Genomic DNA, 16,081 nt, shown 5'->3' on the forward strand with positions numbered 1-16,081 from the left:
CCGAAACTGATCTCTCTTTCGTCGTTGATTTCACGTAATTCGTGTAAACTATCAGTGCTACCCCGATTCTATGTCATCATTTCATTTCTTTCCCAACTCCTATCGTCTGCCATTTTACGTGCTCTTGCCCTTGTAAGCATCAAATTACCCTTACTACAACCTCACTGATTTTGTACATAACATAGATGTACTACACACGAGTAAATCTGTTCTCTGACATACAATGAACTATCACACTAAACGTAATTCACACACAAAGTTTACTGTACAATCTGACATAACTACGTATCCTATAATCTGATAATCTGAACCTGCATTCAAAGTCACACGCAAACAAATGCACTCCTATTTACTATAGCACAATTATACACAATACTCCCCACAAAAGAAAATAAAACATAAACAACGCAATAAAATACAATGTACATATAAATACAAATCTCGCGAAACAAGCAAATGTTGGATCACAATACTGAAAATTTTCCACTGAGTCAATTCTTCTCTTTATTTGGTTTGCCTCTCTTTCTGTCTTTCTTAACTACCAGTTTTAATATCGATCCTGGCAGGGTAAAGCCATGTGGCAAAAGGCTTCACATGGGGTAGTGGCCGAAATTAAACTTGATTAAAATATATTAATGTGACAGTGACGGCTAATACCACCTACTACTGAATCAAAAGGGATATTGTAAATAACTTGTATTTATTGTAAATTATCTCACGATAGAAGTTAGATCATACTGAACAAATCATGAATGAAAACAAATTAAACAAATTGTACACAGTTCTTAGATATACTACACTGGTAAGATTGGCTCTCAGCTCTCAATGTTAAGTTGATGCGAAGTTAGATTTAATTATGCCTCTGGATAAGCAAATGGTAAATGCCATCTGACTACGTTCGTATAATCTCTTTTGTGTCTGAAATAATACGCACTTCGGACACCACCACCACGAAACAAACCAAACAACATGCAAAAAGACAAATAACCAATAACGAATCGTAAGTAAAACTGCGTGGATGCACAGTGGATGGCAAAAACACGATCCAGCAACTATTTCTGAACTTTAATGCCGCTGCTGCAAGTTTTACAATACCGTCTACCAGAGTGCTGGCTCTGTCGATACTGCTGGGGCGACGACTTCACCTGCGAAGTCGCTGAATGAAGATAAGTCTCTCAAATATCTTGAGCAGAATAAACTATTCAGAAACTGCTAATACCACAAGCCCTATATTTCCTCTAAATGGTATACAACGCTTTCAAGACTGGCTCTGCAACCTTTAAGGTGCAGCCCAGTGTGTCTTGTATTAACGTGCAATAAAAGTATGATAGCTCTGTGCACTGGTTGACTACGTTCAATGGTGACTGCCAGCCTACAAGACGGAATCAACTGCAATTATACTAGTAGTCAATGCAATGCCTATCGTGGAAGCTGATGTCCTACTGTGGCTGCAGACTCCAGATCACACACAGCACAGTCTTCAGAATCTAAGTCCCTATCTCAGAGCTACCGAACTTTGCGACTGTCCGCTTTCACGGCACAAGACGCTCTCCCACCTGTCGCTCTCTGCACGATGCTCTTGCGACAATCTTGCCGCCAAACTCTAATCAGCCAATCCCGACGCTGCAAAGGCCTCCCACATCTCCCTCGCGGAGTGATACAATTTCTCCACCTATCCAAAAATTTCTCTGTCCAAACAGCGGGCGTTGACCCTCAGCGTTTCCCGCACTTTCCCAACCAGAGCTCAGCCCATTTGCCGTTAAAACAGCGCGCGACCAGGCGGCGACAGCGCGTACGTTGGACGTTCTCTGCCTGCTCGACATGTCCCCTCTCTCTCTCTCACCTGGCACCCGGCGGCGTTCGTTTTGATGCTTGCAGGTCAGTGGCCGCATCCCCTGGAACCCCAGGCCCCTGCACAATGCTCTTCCGGCGCTCACCTGCCTTCGCCTCCCCGCCTCCACTGGCAAATCCACTTTGCTTACACCAACAGCATGCAACTAAATATTATCATTACCAACGCCCGTATTATTTCAGACATGTGTCTAATCGTCACGTATCTCTCTTTCTAATCCACCTAATTAGACTAATTAACCATTATAAGGGTTTATTTACTCCAAATATGCAGAATAATCTGCGGAATGTATGTCACAAATGAAAGCCACCTTTCAACTTTGCCATACGGCTCACACATAGATTTGTTATATCAATGGAACAAGTGTGTGACAATTAGTGCACACAAATAGTGCCTTAGGCCCACTATTCCTATTTATTTTACTACATATCCATCACGTTATTCAGCTACCATAAGCACCTTCACTCTAAACTGCAGATGGCCTAATCGAGTTGGTACGTATATCATGACCAACCAGTATGAAGTCCACTGAATCTGTCGTACAGGGGGTGGAGTAGGCTTACGTACACACCATCACCAATGTGGCACATCACTCCTCAATTACTCCATCAAATGTAATTACTGAACACTCACCCTCTTCCCTCCCCCCCCCCCCTCCCATACCCCAAAACAATGGAGACGTAGTCAGAGCCTCTATTTGACGAACTTAGTTAAAAATTGATTACATGATCAGAAATTTTAAAAAAATTAAAAAAGGGAAATAGCTGGATTGAAGTTAGAAATAGTAGGAATTAGTGAAGTTCGTTGGCAGGAGGAACAGGTGAATACAGGATTATAAATACAAAATCAAATAGGGGTAATGCATGAGTAGATATAATAATGAATAAGAAAATAGGAAAGTGGGTAACCTACTATGAACAGCATAGTGAATGCATTACCGTAGCCAAGATCTACAAAACCAACACGCACTACAGTAGAACAAGTATATAACTCAACTAGCAGATAAAATAAATCATTCAGATAGTAAATTGATTACATGATCAGAAATTTAAAAAAAATTAAAAAAGGGAAATAGCTAGATTGAAGTTAGAAATAGTAGGAATTAGTGAAGTTCGTTGGCAGGAGGAACAGGTGAATACAGGATTATAAATACAAAATCAAATAGGGGTAATGCATGAGTAGATATAATAATGAATAAGAAAATAGCAAAGTGGGTAACCTACTATGAACAGCATAGTGAATGCATTACCGTAGCCAAGATCTACAAAACCAACACGCACTACAGTAGAACAAGTATATAACTCAACTAGCAGATAAAATAAATCATTCAGATAGTTAAGGGAGATGAAAATTTAGTTGTGGTGGGCGTCTGGAATTCGATGATGGGAAGAGAAGGAAAAAAGCGTGCATGAATATGGATTTCGGAGAAAAGAGAAGCAGGCGTGTGAATATGGAGAGCTTCGATGTAAAACGAGTCCCCTGCAAAGAAAGGAAAGCTCGAATGTGAAAGGATTATATAAAGGGTCTATAAATGGGAGATGAACTTGATGGCAATATTATAGAAACGGAAGAGACCTGCAGACACCGGAAGATTCCATATTGGTTATATAATGCTAAGACAGTGATTTAAGAACCAGATTTTAAATTGTAAGACATTTCCAGGTGCAGATATGGCTATAAACTGTAGATTAAAACGGAAGAAACTGCAAAAAGGTAGTAAATTAAGGAGATGGGACCTGGATAAGTTGAAAGAAACAGAGGTTGTTGAGAGTTTCAGAGGGAGCATTAGGTAACGGTTGACTAGAATAGGGGAAAGGATTACAGTAGAAGACGAATGGGTAGGCTTAAGATATGAAATAGTGAAGGCAGCAGAGGATGAAATAGGTAAAAAGACAAGGCCTAGGAGAAATCCTTAGGTAACACAGGAGATATTGAATCTAATTGATGAAAGGAAAAGATACAGAAATGTAATTATGTCTAAAAAATATGACTGACCGGAAGTGCGAAATGGCTAAACAGGAGTGGCTAGAGGACGAAAGTAAGGATTTAGAAGGATGTGTAACTAAGGGAATTTTCTATAGGAAAATTAAAGAGGTATCTGGAGAAAAGAGAAGCAGCCATATGAATATATGAATATGAAGACCTCAGATGGAAAACCAGTCCCCAGTCCCTAGCAAAGAAGAGAAATCTGGAAGATGGGAGGATTATATAAAGGATCTACACAAGGGAGATGAACTTGCAGGCGATATTATAGAAATGGAAGAGGACGTAGATGAAGGTGAGATGGTAGATACGATACTGCGAGAAGAATTTGACATAACACTGAAAGACCTAAGTCGAAACAAGGCCCTGGGAATAGACGACATTCCGTCATAGCTGCTGATAGGCTTGGAGCAAAACTCTACCATCTGGTGTGCAAGAAGTTTGAGACAGACAAAATACCCACGAGCTTCAAGAAGCCCCTATGATACTGACTGGCCGCCATGTTTTCCTCAGCCCTTAGGTGTCACCAGATGCAGATACGGAGGGGCATGTTGTTAGCACACCACTCTTCTGGCCGTTGCCAATTTTCATGACAGGTGCTGCCACTCCTCAATCAAGTAGCTCCTCAATTGGCCTCACAAGGATTGAGTGCACCCCACTTCCCCACAGCACTCGGCAGACCCGGACAGTGACCCAGCCAAATGCGAGGTAAGCCTAACAGTGCTTAAGTATGGAGATGTCATGGGAACTGGTGATACCACTGCGGCAAGCCATTGGCCCATGAAGAGAATACTGGCTTTTGAAATATGGTGCTGCAGAAGAACACTGAAAATTAGATTGGTAGATCTCGTAATTAACGAGGAGTATGGAATAGAATTGAAGAGATAAGAAATTTGTGGCACAACTTGACTAAAAGAAGGGACAGGACACATTCTGAGACATCAAGGCATCACAAGTTTAGTACTGGAAGGAAGTGTGGGGCGTAAAAGTTGTAGAGGGAGACCAAGAGATGAATACAATAAACAGATTCAGAAAGATGTATGTTGGAATACTTATTTGGAGACGAAGAGGTTTGCACAGGTTATAGTAGCATGGAAATCTGCATCAAATCAGTCTTCAGGTTGAAGATTGTAATAACAAACAACATCAAAAATATAGTTATTTTAAAAAATCGTAGCTGTTTACTAGGTGTGTATTTTTTGTAACTTTTTTATTCTCGATTGGTCATACTTCTGCATTATCTTTATTTGACTTTATGTTGGTGATCTTGTAATCACATATTCACACTTTATCTAACTTTAGCCTATTCTTTCCCTTTTATAAATTATCTAATCCAGCTATCCAATTTAGGGATCTAACATTCCAGACTCATATCTGCAGAATGCTAGTTTTGTTTTTCCTGATGACTACATCCTCCTGAGTAGTTCTGGCCCGAAGATCCGAATCAGGAACTCTTTTACCTCTGGAATATTTCATCCAAGAGGATGCCGTCATCATTAAGCCATGTTGTAGAGCTGTGTGCCATATGGATAGAAATTAAAGCTCTTGTTTTCATCTGTTTGGAAAACCAGTACAACAAGACCATGGTGACGAATGGTAGAAGGCCAGATCAGTCAGTCATCCAGACTATTGCCCCTATAACTGCCGAAAAGGCGTTGCCCTCTGAGTGGATTGGCCTGGCATCTTCCTCGATACCCTTCCTTTGTAGTTGCACCTGCGGTATTGCTACTTCTATCACTGAAGCATGGAAGGAAGTTCCATGGTTCATGAGGAGGGTGAGTGTGGGTAATAAGCGGCTTGTAGCTGGGAAAATGTGAATCAAAAATCAGCGGAATAGCTAAATAATTTATTCAAACAAAATGATTGGTTTTTCGAATATTTGAAGATTTAACTTGCACATGTTATGCTATTTGACTGGTGCAGATGACAGAGGGTAATTGGAAGATTTGAAAACGACAGTGTTCTGAGCACTCTCAAGGAAATACGTTACGTAATGCCAGGATGTAACTTATATTCAAGTATAACATGTGGACCCTATGTCGCTGTTTGACCCCTTTTTCTGATATTCAGATATCTAATACAAATAATTCACATATCATTTTACTGGACAGAATTAATGGTATGATAGCTGCTCTAAGTGTAATTTACTTTCGCTGTTACAGCTACCAGGAGAACGTGAAGCGCTTCTCCGCCATCTACCGGGAACACCAGAGCACGTCCCTGGAGAGGGCGGTGTGGTGGGTGGAGTACGTGATCCGCCACCAGGGGGCCCCTCACCTGCGCAGCGCAGCCCTCGACCTGCACTGGTGGCAGCTGCTGCTGCTCGACGTCATTGCCTTCATACTGGCTGTAGCGGCCTTGGCGGCGTTTGTACTATATAAGCTGATTCGGTGGCTGTTGACTTTGCTCTCTCGACCTAGCAAACAAAAGGAACAATGAGACTGTTGCAGTAGCACATGTTAGCGGTCTGACAGACACCAAGCTGACTACAGATTGTCTAACAGACAACATCAGTATTTTGAAAAAGTAACGTATGCGGAACAGAAAAAATAGGTAAAGACGTTGATTTAGTTAGAAATCTATGTGTGAGGTTCATATCCTATTTTTTAAAACAGATTTCTTAAAAACTTCGAGACATTGGTCTCTGCAAGGAAATCAAATGTTGAATGTTATACTTCATGAAAGATTGCTTTGTTGATGAGGTTAACTAAACTTGTGAAAACCGAGATATACTTCTATAGTTCCTTTGAATGTATAGTACGATGTATCTAGTGTGTATATTATTTATTACACGATTTTTACCATGTTTGATGTCCGCCCCAGTAGCTGAGTGGTCAGCGTGACGGATTGCCGTCCTCCGGGCCCGGGTTCGATTCCCGGCTGGGTCGGAGATTTTCTCCGCTCAGGGACTGGGTGTTGTGTTGTGTTCATCATCATTTCATCCCCATCCGGCGTGCAGGTCGCCCAATGTGGCGCCGAATGTAATAAGACCTGCGCCAAGGCGGCCGGACCTGCCCCGCGAGGGGCCTCCCGGCCAATGACGCCAAACGCTCATCATCATCATCACCATGTTTGATGTTGATAGTGAATTATTTATAACTCGAAAAAGCGGTGTGTGAACTGGTGGTTGCTGCTATATCAGATGGTTTGAAGATAGAAATGTGTCATGGGACTTGTACAGTTACACCACCAACAGCGCGCAGATCACTGCGTTTGTACAGTGAGAGGCGCTATAAGCCAGGCACACACCTCGACTAAAGATGCGGAGGCCCACATACCATGAACTCCTCCACATCTACCAAAGACATGTCGCTACCCGACTACAATCACGTTGGTGGACAACAATCGTCAAGCCTATGATCAAGGATGCTTATCTTTTTGGACTACTTCAATCAAACCAGTCAGTCGCAGCAGACTCGGCAACAACAACAACCTCAACATAAACAGCTCCGTCCACAGCCACGACTTTTCTCCCAGACTCAACGACGGACTTCAACGCGAATACCGAGTCCTGGACCACAACCACAGCACCTTGAAAAGGACTTTCGAAACGTTATGGGCGCATCATACCTGCTCTCACAGATATTCGGAAACTGCTGAAAAAGCTTCAGCAAAAACTTCAAAGCATACTCACCCTTTTTGAATGTATTATAAAAGCAGTCTTGTCGCTCTGAAATGGCCAGCAGACAACTCACCATTCACCTCTGTTTCCGTGTATGGAAAGCTGCACGAAAGACGGAGCGTCAAGACTTCATTTCCAACTACAGAATAGATGTATTTGTTTCCGAGACGCATCTAACGGAAACCATGCTGTTCAAACTGCGGAACAAGCAGGAATGTCGGATGGATAGAGTTGCCGGCAGCGGAGGAGGCACTGTGGTATTTATCAAGATCAACCTTCATACTCTCTATTGAATATTTACGGCCTATGAAACGCTTGGAAGCGACAGCTGTCACAGTCCGCACGGTCGTCGGGAAAGTAACTGTTGTCATGACATACTTACCATCTAAAAAGGAACCCATTTTGGATAATCTTCGTCTACTGACTGCCGTACACATGTGATACTGCTTGGCGTAAATCTGAGTGTGAAGAATATGGCGTGGCATTCCCAAAGGCCGAATCCTGTACGATCTGTAACAAATAGTTGATGGCATGCGGACCACCACGACCAATGAGGATACCTCGTTTTTGCCATCACATGGCCGATGTTTTAGATATTCATAGCGTAAAAAAATCTCAGTCGTAACCTTTAGCTGAAGACCATTAATAACCTCTCCTGTCATCATCTGCCGGTTGTGGGAGACATCGAACGTCGAGCATTTCCACACAAACTTTGCGTGATGAGAATAATCAACTGAGACCAGTACAACAGTAACAAGATTAGACCAGCGCAGAACGTGATACCAAGGAAGGTACTGGCGACGCCATCCCACCACCCACTAACAACATCCGGTGAGCTGGCAAACAGGCATTCACTACTACAGTGATGCTGGATCTGAACATTGCACCATTTCCACCATTATTACAATAATTAAACATCCAAAGGAACTGGAGCAGAAGAGGATGGAAGCAATATGGAATCTTATTCATAGTCAGGAAATGAACAACCTATTAAGAGAGCTTCGACAACGAGCTTTAGAATGGAGGCAGGAATGTTGGGATGATAAGACAGCACTTGCCTTCTCAACACAAGAGAACAGTGACAGACTGTCAAACGCCTCCGATTATCCCTACCTGCCAAGCGTGCAATACAAGATCCGAGTGGACTTCCTCAAGACCACCAGCAAAAGCAGAGTTCTATGCAACTGTCTACGACCAGCATAAGATGCCCCGCCCCCAACCGCCGGCCTGGCACGAACAACATCTCGGACAGGAAGGAGAACGCCTAACGCAACTCCTCATTGAATGTAGATTACAACTGCTGCAAGACTGAATTACACTGGCGACCGCTCAGAGGGTCAAGAAAATTATCTGCAAAACCAACCTGGCTGGGACTATATCGGCGATGTAGACCTAAGGCATTTGCCACAAAAGCCTACAAAGCTGCTTACGAGGATGATTAATAGCTTTCTTTTATTGGGCTGCTTACCAGAGACCTGGAAGATAGATCAAGTCAGCCCAACCCCAAAGCCTGGGAAATATCTTTTAAAACACGAAAATCATCGCCGGATAATCTTATTATCAACTATAGGAAAAATACATGACAGAATTTTCCTCAATAGATTACCGCCCGACTGGAGCGAAACAACCTTATTCGCGCAGAACAGTTCAATTTCCAAGCAAAGTTGTCAAAGGAACTTCATCTTATCCGGATAAAAGAATATGTCCAATCCAACTTCAATAGGTCCATCCATCACTGGGCGTCATTATAGACACTGAAAAGTCATGTAACAATGTATGGTGCCTGAACCTCCAGGAGAAACTTTTAACAAACACTCCCATTAAAGAATGGAATTTTCACTCTGCAGCGGAGTGTGTGCTGGTATGAAAGTTCTCGGGAAGGAATAGGGAGGTGGAAGGAACAAGGACACTCATAGTGTACTATATCTTAGATAGCTGAGTATGCACTATTGTTCTTAAATGTACACAGTTCTTTTGGTATGGCTGTAATGCTCCTTACATTAAGAAAACCACAGCTCAAGTGTGTCTACTACAGTAGGTGGTATCCACTCGTAACAAAACGTAATGCCTTATCTGTGTGAATACTGTCTCCAACTATAAATAAATGGCCGGCCGCGGTGGTCTAGCGGTTCTCGGCGCTCAGTCTGGAACCGCGTGACTCCTACGGTCGCAGGTTCGAATCCTGCCTCGGGCATGGATGTGTGTGATGTCCTTAGGTTAGTTAGGTTTAAGTAGTTTTAAGTTCTAGGGGACTGATGACCACAGATGTTAAGTCCCATAGTGCTCAGAGCCATTTGAACCATTTATAAATAAATGATATTCTGTATTTGTTAAGACGCAGAAATAAACTACGGAAGTCCTATGCCATTAACAACAATTTTACAAAACTTTTAGTTTTTCTCTTCATTCAGAGAAATCCCTCTTTTAATACTTTATGCAGCTATTACGGAATGAGGGGAATACCAGACTGTATTTTGCTATAACTTCTAATGAAGTATGTAAAAAGGGTGAGTCGATATGAAATAATGACACATTGCTGCAGAGCCTAAAACAATAAACTTTCCTTCAAACAGAAAAAGAGCTGAAGCACACAAATGCCAGAGCTCGTCGGAATTAGTGATCCATACATTTGTAACCCTTTTCATTTCGAGTATTCTATCGTTGACCCCAATTTTCTTACAGCCTGTGCTTTCAGCATAGTAAGTGGATACTAGCAACATACAGAGTCCTCATTTATATGTACGGTATATACATTCTATATCAACTTTAAAAATTATTATCCTTACTGATACCTATAATACAGTTTTAAGTATTTATGGGTGCTATCGCTCAAATCCCATTCATTTCATTTTTAAATGTTTGTGATCAGTTCGGTATTTAATCTATTATTTCTTATATTTCATCATTTCATGGAACACCTATCCTTACTTTTTAACCTACATGTATGCCTCCACATATACCTATATAATTTGCTGTTCCAGATTTCACACCATTCATAATACATTCAAATATAGTGTTGTGCGGCAGGCAGACACTTTCGTGAAAGTAATAATTCCAGGTTCTGAATATGATACAACAAACATATTTCCTTTTTATGGTGTTATTACTTAAATAGTAGCTGTTATGGCTACGGTTGGCAACTTTATTCATGAAACTTCCTGGCAGATTAAAACTGTGTGCCCGACCGAGACTCGAACTCGGGACCTATGCCATTCGCGGGCAAGTGCTCTACCATCTGAGCTACCGAAGCACAACTCACGCCCGGTACTCACAGCTTTACTTCTGCCAGTATCTCGTCTCCTACCTTCCAAACTTTACAGAAGCTCTCCTGCGAACCTTGCAGAACTAGCACTCCTCAAAGAAAGGATATAGCGGAGACATGGCTTAGCCACAGCTTGGGGGATGTTTCCAGAATGAGATTTTCACTCTGCAGCGTAGTGTGCGCTGATATGAAACTTCCTGGCGGATTAAAACTGTGTGCCCGACCGAGACTCGAACTCGGGACCTTTGCCTTTCGCGGGCAAGTGCTCTACCATCTGAGCTACCGAAGCACGACTCACGCCCGGTACTCACAGCTTTACTTCTGCCAGTATCTCGTCTCCTACCTTCCAAACTTTATAGAAGTTCTCCTGCGAACCTTGCAGAACTAGCACTCCTCAAAGAAAGGATATAGCGGAGACATGGCTTAGCCACAGCCTGGGGGATGTTTCCAGAATGAGATTTTCACTCTGCAGCGGAGTGTGCGCTGATATGAAACTTCCTGGCAGATTAAAACTGTGTGCCCGACCGAGACTCGAACTCGGGACCTTTGCCTTTCGCGGGCAAGTGCTCTACCATCTGAGCTACCGACGCACGACTCACGCACCCTACTCACAGCTTTACTTCTGCCAGTATCTCGTCTCCTACCTTCCAAACTTTACAGAAGCTCTCCTGCGAACCTTGCAGAACTAGCACTCCTGAAAGAAGTAAAGTTTGGAAGGTAGGAGACGAGATACTGGCAGAATTAAAGCTGTGAGTACGGGGCGTGAGTCGTGCTTCGGTAGCTCAGATGGTAGAGCACTTGCCCGCGAAAGGCAAAGGTCCCGAGTTCGAGTCTCGGTCGGGCACACAGTTTTAATCTGCCAGGAAGTTTCATATCAGCGCACACTCCGCTGCAGAGTGAAAATCACATTCTGGAACTTTATTCATATTAACACTTGCAGTACTCTACAGCAGCTGACCATTCCTTACAAACATATACTGCAAATAAATGTATGTACAAATTCCGGCTTCAGTTATAAAAGTAACCCAATTTTAAATTGCGCACGATTACATTTCACAACATGTGGACCCATTTCTTGCCTTTGTATCAACAAATACTTTGTCACATAAAGCACATGTAAAAATATTACGATAAAAATAGATTGTTACGAACAGAGTCGTAAGGACGCACATAAACTGACGCCAATGGCAGTAACTGTCCTCTTGTATGTTAGATAGAGAGGTAGTTAAATGTGCTGAAACCAGCTATAGCAACTAAAATACATAATCTAGATTCTGTTTTGTTCAGAAGACGCCATTGTGATGTTTTCCGTATCATGAACGCAGCCACAGACCAACTGTAGTACGAGATGTACCAAAGCTCCATTCATTAACAGCATTATAAGAAGAGTATCATACTCATAAAACGATTCAAAGAGATACTCTCTACTGATTAATTTCTCTCTGTGTCTGTATTTAAATTGTCTCTTTTACAGAAACTCGATGAAAATCACAAGTTTGAAACAGAATAGTACAGACATTAAATCAAGCAGTGCTTTTATTTTCAATACAGATTTCGATACAGATTACAATTTTCATTCTTTTGGAAACAGCTAATCAGAAAACAGATAATCAGAAAAATAGCTGAATAGTATCCAAAAGTAAACAAATTAAATCTTAGTTAAACTTCTCATTCCTCCTCTTAGTTGCTTATGTGTAACTGCACTTACAGTGCTGCGTTAACGTTTTACAATTTATCAGTTTCATCTTTTTTTTAAGTGCAATATACGGTTAGGTAAAACAATGAGAACGATCTTGTCTAATTCTGGCCATCAAAGCGACTAGATACGAGCACTGTACTGTCGAGCAGCGTAGAAAATTTGTATTAAATTAGTTGACATTTTCAATGATGACAGTCGTAATGGTTACGATGGTTTCTCCTTCCTCCCCCTCCCCAATCCCAGGGGTTCAACATTCGTTTGCTGGTTACGGGCCTGGTGACTCTGGGGTTCTTGAGCTGGGGACCGGTAAGCGCCACCAGTCCTCTGTCATTGTAAGCTCTGGGCATGCTTCGGCGACCACTGCGTGTCGCAGCTGTGGAACGTTGTGTACCACAGGGAATGGGGATTGAGACGCCCTGCTAAACCGGCAGCAAAGGACAGGTAGTTTAAGTTGTGGAAAGGGGCAAAAATAAGCAGCTGTCAGATACATTCGAACATACAACTTTATTTATTCGACCAAACATTACAAGAGCCAAGAAAATTTCTAAAAAAGACACAGCATTAATTTTTGGAACTTACTAACCGGCTGAACGCGCCGTAGCAATCTCGTAGCAATACCAATTTAATTTAAAAAGGCTGAAAGCCAATAACTTAAATCTCAACCAAAATAAGAAATTTAAAAGGCAAAGTCTTATCTTAAAACAGTTTTCCTTAATTAGGGTGAAGGCCCAAAGAATCTGACACTTTTAGAGCAAACAACTTAAATTCAAATTGGGCTGTAGGCCCAACACTTACGACACAAAAACATAATTTTAAAATTGCCAAAGGCTTTACGTAAAACAGATCTTAAATTAGGCTGAAGGCCCAAACCATCTAACACCTTAAGAGCTGAACAACTTTATTCTAAAAATTGGCTAGAAGCCATACAAGTACGAACAACAAGAACAAACAAGAAAAGGCAGTACATCGAAGGGCGCTCAGAAGCTACGAGGGTCGGTCTGGAATTCAAACACTAAATGTTCTCTTAAGTGAGACAGGCAGTCGACGCAACCATTATCGATCCGACGACAACCCAACCGACAGACAGTCAACGGACCCATCGACAACATAACCTCCACTTCACCCGACCAGCACGCAACAGGGAGTTCAATGGAACAACGTAGAAGGTATTGGTGTCCACAACCAAATATACATTGAACTGTCAAACTACACACCGTGTGGGACACCGACAACACGTTGAGGAAAATGCGCTGCCTGAATTTACGCCAACGGCCAGGGCAGGCAACCGGAACGTTAACGGCCACAAGGTAGAAGATTCCGCTGGTGCATTTCAATTCAAATAACCAAGTACAGTTAAACTCCACTGGAGGGTGGCTAAAATTTGCCAACTTGAAAACACAGATTGTTGCTCGTGGGAATACCATCGATCACTCCAGAGACGGTACTACAGCACACTTATCGATACGCGCTGCTGCTGCAGCTCACGGGCAAGTAAGGCAGGAAGTTAGTGACGCCAGTAAATGGAATAAGAAAACGAGGCTGCAGTACCGTAATAGAAGATGACAAACAATACATGGAATAAACGCGAACCATAAACGGTTCAGGGATCTTGGCTTGACCACCCGGATCGGGAGGATGGCAAAAATCTTTATAAAAATCGCTAAATCTCAAGTTGTGCTGCGAGCTAATGAGATGTATGGCTGTTGAGGTGGAACAGTCGTTAGTGGGCAACCTCTGCGGAACCTGTCGCGCCTCAGTTGTATAAGGCTTACCTAGGCAAAAGGGTCTGTGTCGACATGGACTTTTATATCCATAGCTGCTCGTGGGACCAGGATGAATCCTTCGAAATGATCTGTTCCTGCTCACATCGGAAAGCGTGGGCCGCTGGTAGATAACAACACATATCAAGCAAGAAGGCTTGTGTCGTCAGCCCTCTAGACTTGAGGATTACACAGAGTCTTTCAGTCTCTAGTAACAGAAAACATGATGGTGGCCATAGTGTGTTTCGTATGGTTAAACGAAAAGAAGACAGCGTTGGGAAGTTTCATCTTTCTACACACGAAGAGGTTTAGACGGCACCAAAAAATGGCTCTGAGCACTATGGGACTTAACATCTGAGGTCATCAGTCCCCTAGAACATAGAACTACTTAAACCTAACTAACCTATACTCCATTCACCGAAACGAGAAACGTACTGTAAACACGGCAAGGAGCGTGACCACAGCGCTCCCGTCGAGGGGTGTACAAGGCAGGGGCGTCAGAAATTAAAAAATGAAAGTTGTGTTTTTTATAATTTGGCACCTGAGCATGATAAAGTGATCCGAGAACTACCTACCGACCCCTTTTTTTACATTACATTAAAATTTATTGTCACTGAAAAAGAGAAATATTGAAGCTTTCAGGAAAAGTTGTTTTTTCGCGTTACTCTGTATTCATCATGCCATATCTCCTAAACTGTGTGTCGCACAGCAAAATTATTTTATAATTGCCTTCAGTACTATATTTTGATGACGTCCGCAAATTTTCTGCGCAATAGAGTCAGTAATTGTGAAGTAATAAATTAAAATCTCACGTCTGATGCAGAACTTTTACCAAATCATCATCCGAAATATAGTACGCGACAAACTTTTCCCCTTTAAATTTTTTTGTGGGGGTATAAGTGAGAAAAGGTTCAGAAAGGTTTGAATTTAATTTTGTAGTTTTTTCGAATGCAATGGGTGCAACCGTTTGTCCTTTACAAGTGGAAACTCAAATGTGGAAATTAGACTGCATTATAGAGGAGAGTGAGAGGAGCGGTTTGTTATAAACCTCAATGAAAACAGTTCAAGTTCGACAGAGTGAACCTTGTTTCGTCCTTTCTCATTATTATTACTGGTATTGTTATTAAAATTAACAATTGTATGTGAATAGAGCGTTTTGTTAGCAACCTGAATGAAAATAAATCTGCTTCGACAGAATGAACTCAGTTTAACATTATTTTAACATTATTGTTAAATTTATTTCGTACATTGTTGCCCAGGTTTCTCACGGTCCGCTGTGACAGCTCGGCAGCCAGCTGAACGCCGCCAGCCGCAAAGCGTGCGGCAAGGATTTTCCACACCCCTACGTATCACGTGAACACCGAATGCTTTCTCTGGAAACGAGCGTAGTCGCTCACGTGACACTGTTTATGTTTCGTCCCAGCTCTCGGTGAATAGACTGTAAGTACATCACACACATCCATGACCGAGGCAAGATTCGAACCTGCGACCGTTGCGGTCGCGCGGTTCCAGACTGAAGCGTCTGGAATCGCTTAGACGGCACCGTTATTACGTTAAAGTCTGTAAGCGCTTGCAAAACGGGACCCAGTTGGTAGAAACGAGTAATCCCCAACACGGGAAGAATATCCAGAAAGCTCAATGCCTCGGTAAGTACGCAGATGAAAGTGGACAGCACAACACCTTAACTACAGCAAAGCTGTTGTGACTTGTAGGGATATGGTTGACATTTCCCGAGAAGAACTGAAAGCTGAGTGGTCCCAGGAATGAATTGTGCAAAATACAATGAAAAGGGTGGATGGCAATCTTGTGATATCAAACTAGTTTATATGGACTTTTAGCAGCTCGAAACTTCTAGAATATGTTAAGGCAGGTTTCCTTCGCTCAGTGTATCGTCCTATTTCCC

At 42.3% G+C, this 16,081-nt stretch overlaps 1 protein-coding gene across 1 annotated transcript in view; it reads left to right on the forward strand.

Moving 5' to 3' along the window:
• Nucleotides 1–6,643, forward strand: part of LOC126174948 (UDP-glucosyltransferase 2-like) — a 190,255-nt gene extending 183,612 nt beyond the window's left edge. Inside the window, exon 7 of the mRNA XM_049921406.1 lies at nucleotides 5,998–6,643. Coding sequence (XP_049777363.1) covers nucleotides 5,998–6,274 — 277 coding nt within the window. The 3' untranslated portion in view covers nucleotides 6,275–6,643. The remainder of the gene's footprint in view (nucleotides 1–5,997) is intronic.
• Nucleotides 6,644–16,081: the final 9,438 nt, after the last annotated feature.

This window comes from Schistocerca cancellata, chromosome 3, assembly GCF_023864275.1.
Source record: "Schistocerca cancellata isolate TAMUIC-IGC-003103 chromosome 3, iqSchCanc2.1, whole genome shotgun sequence".
Classification (NCBI taxonomy): domain Eukaryota; kingdom Metazoa; phylum Arthropoda; class Insecta; order Orthoptera; family Acrididae; genus Schistocerca; species Schistocerca cancellata.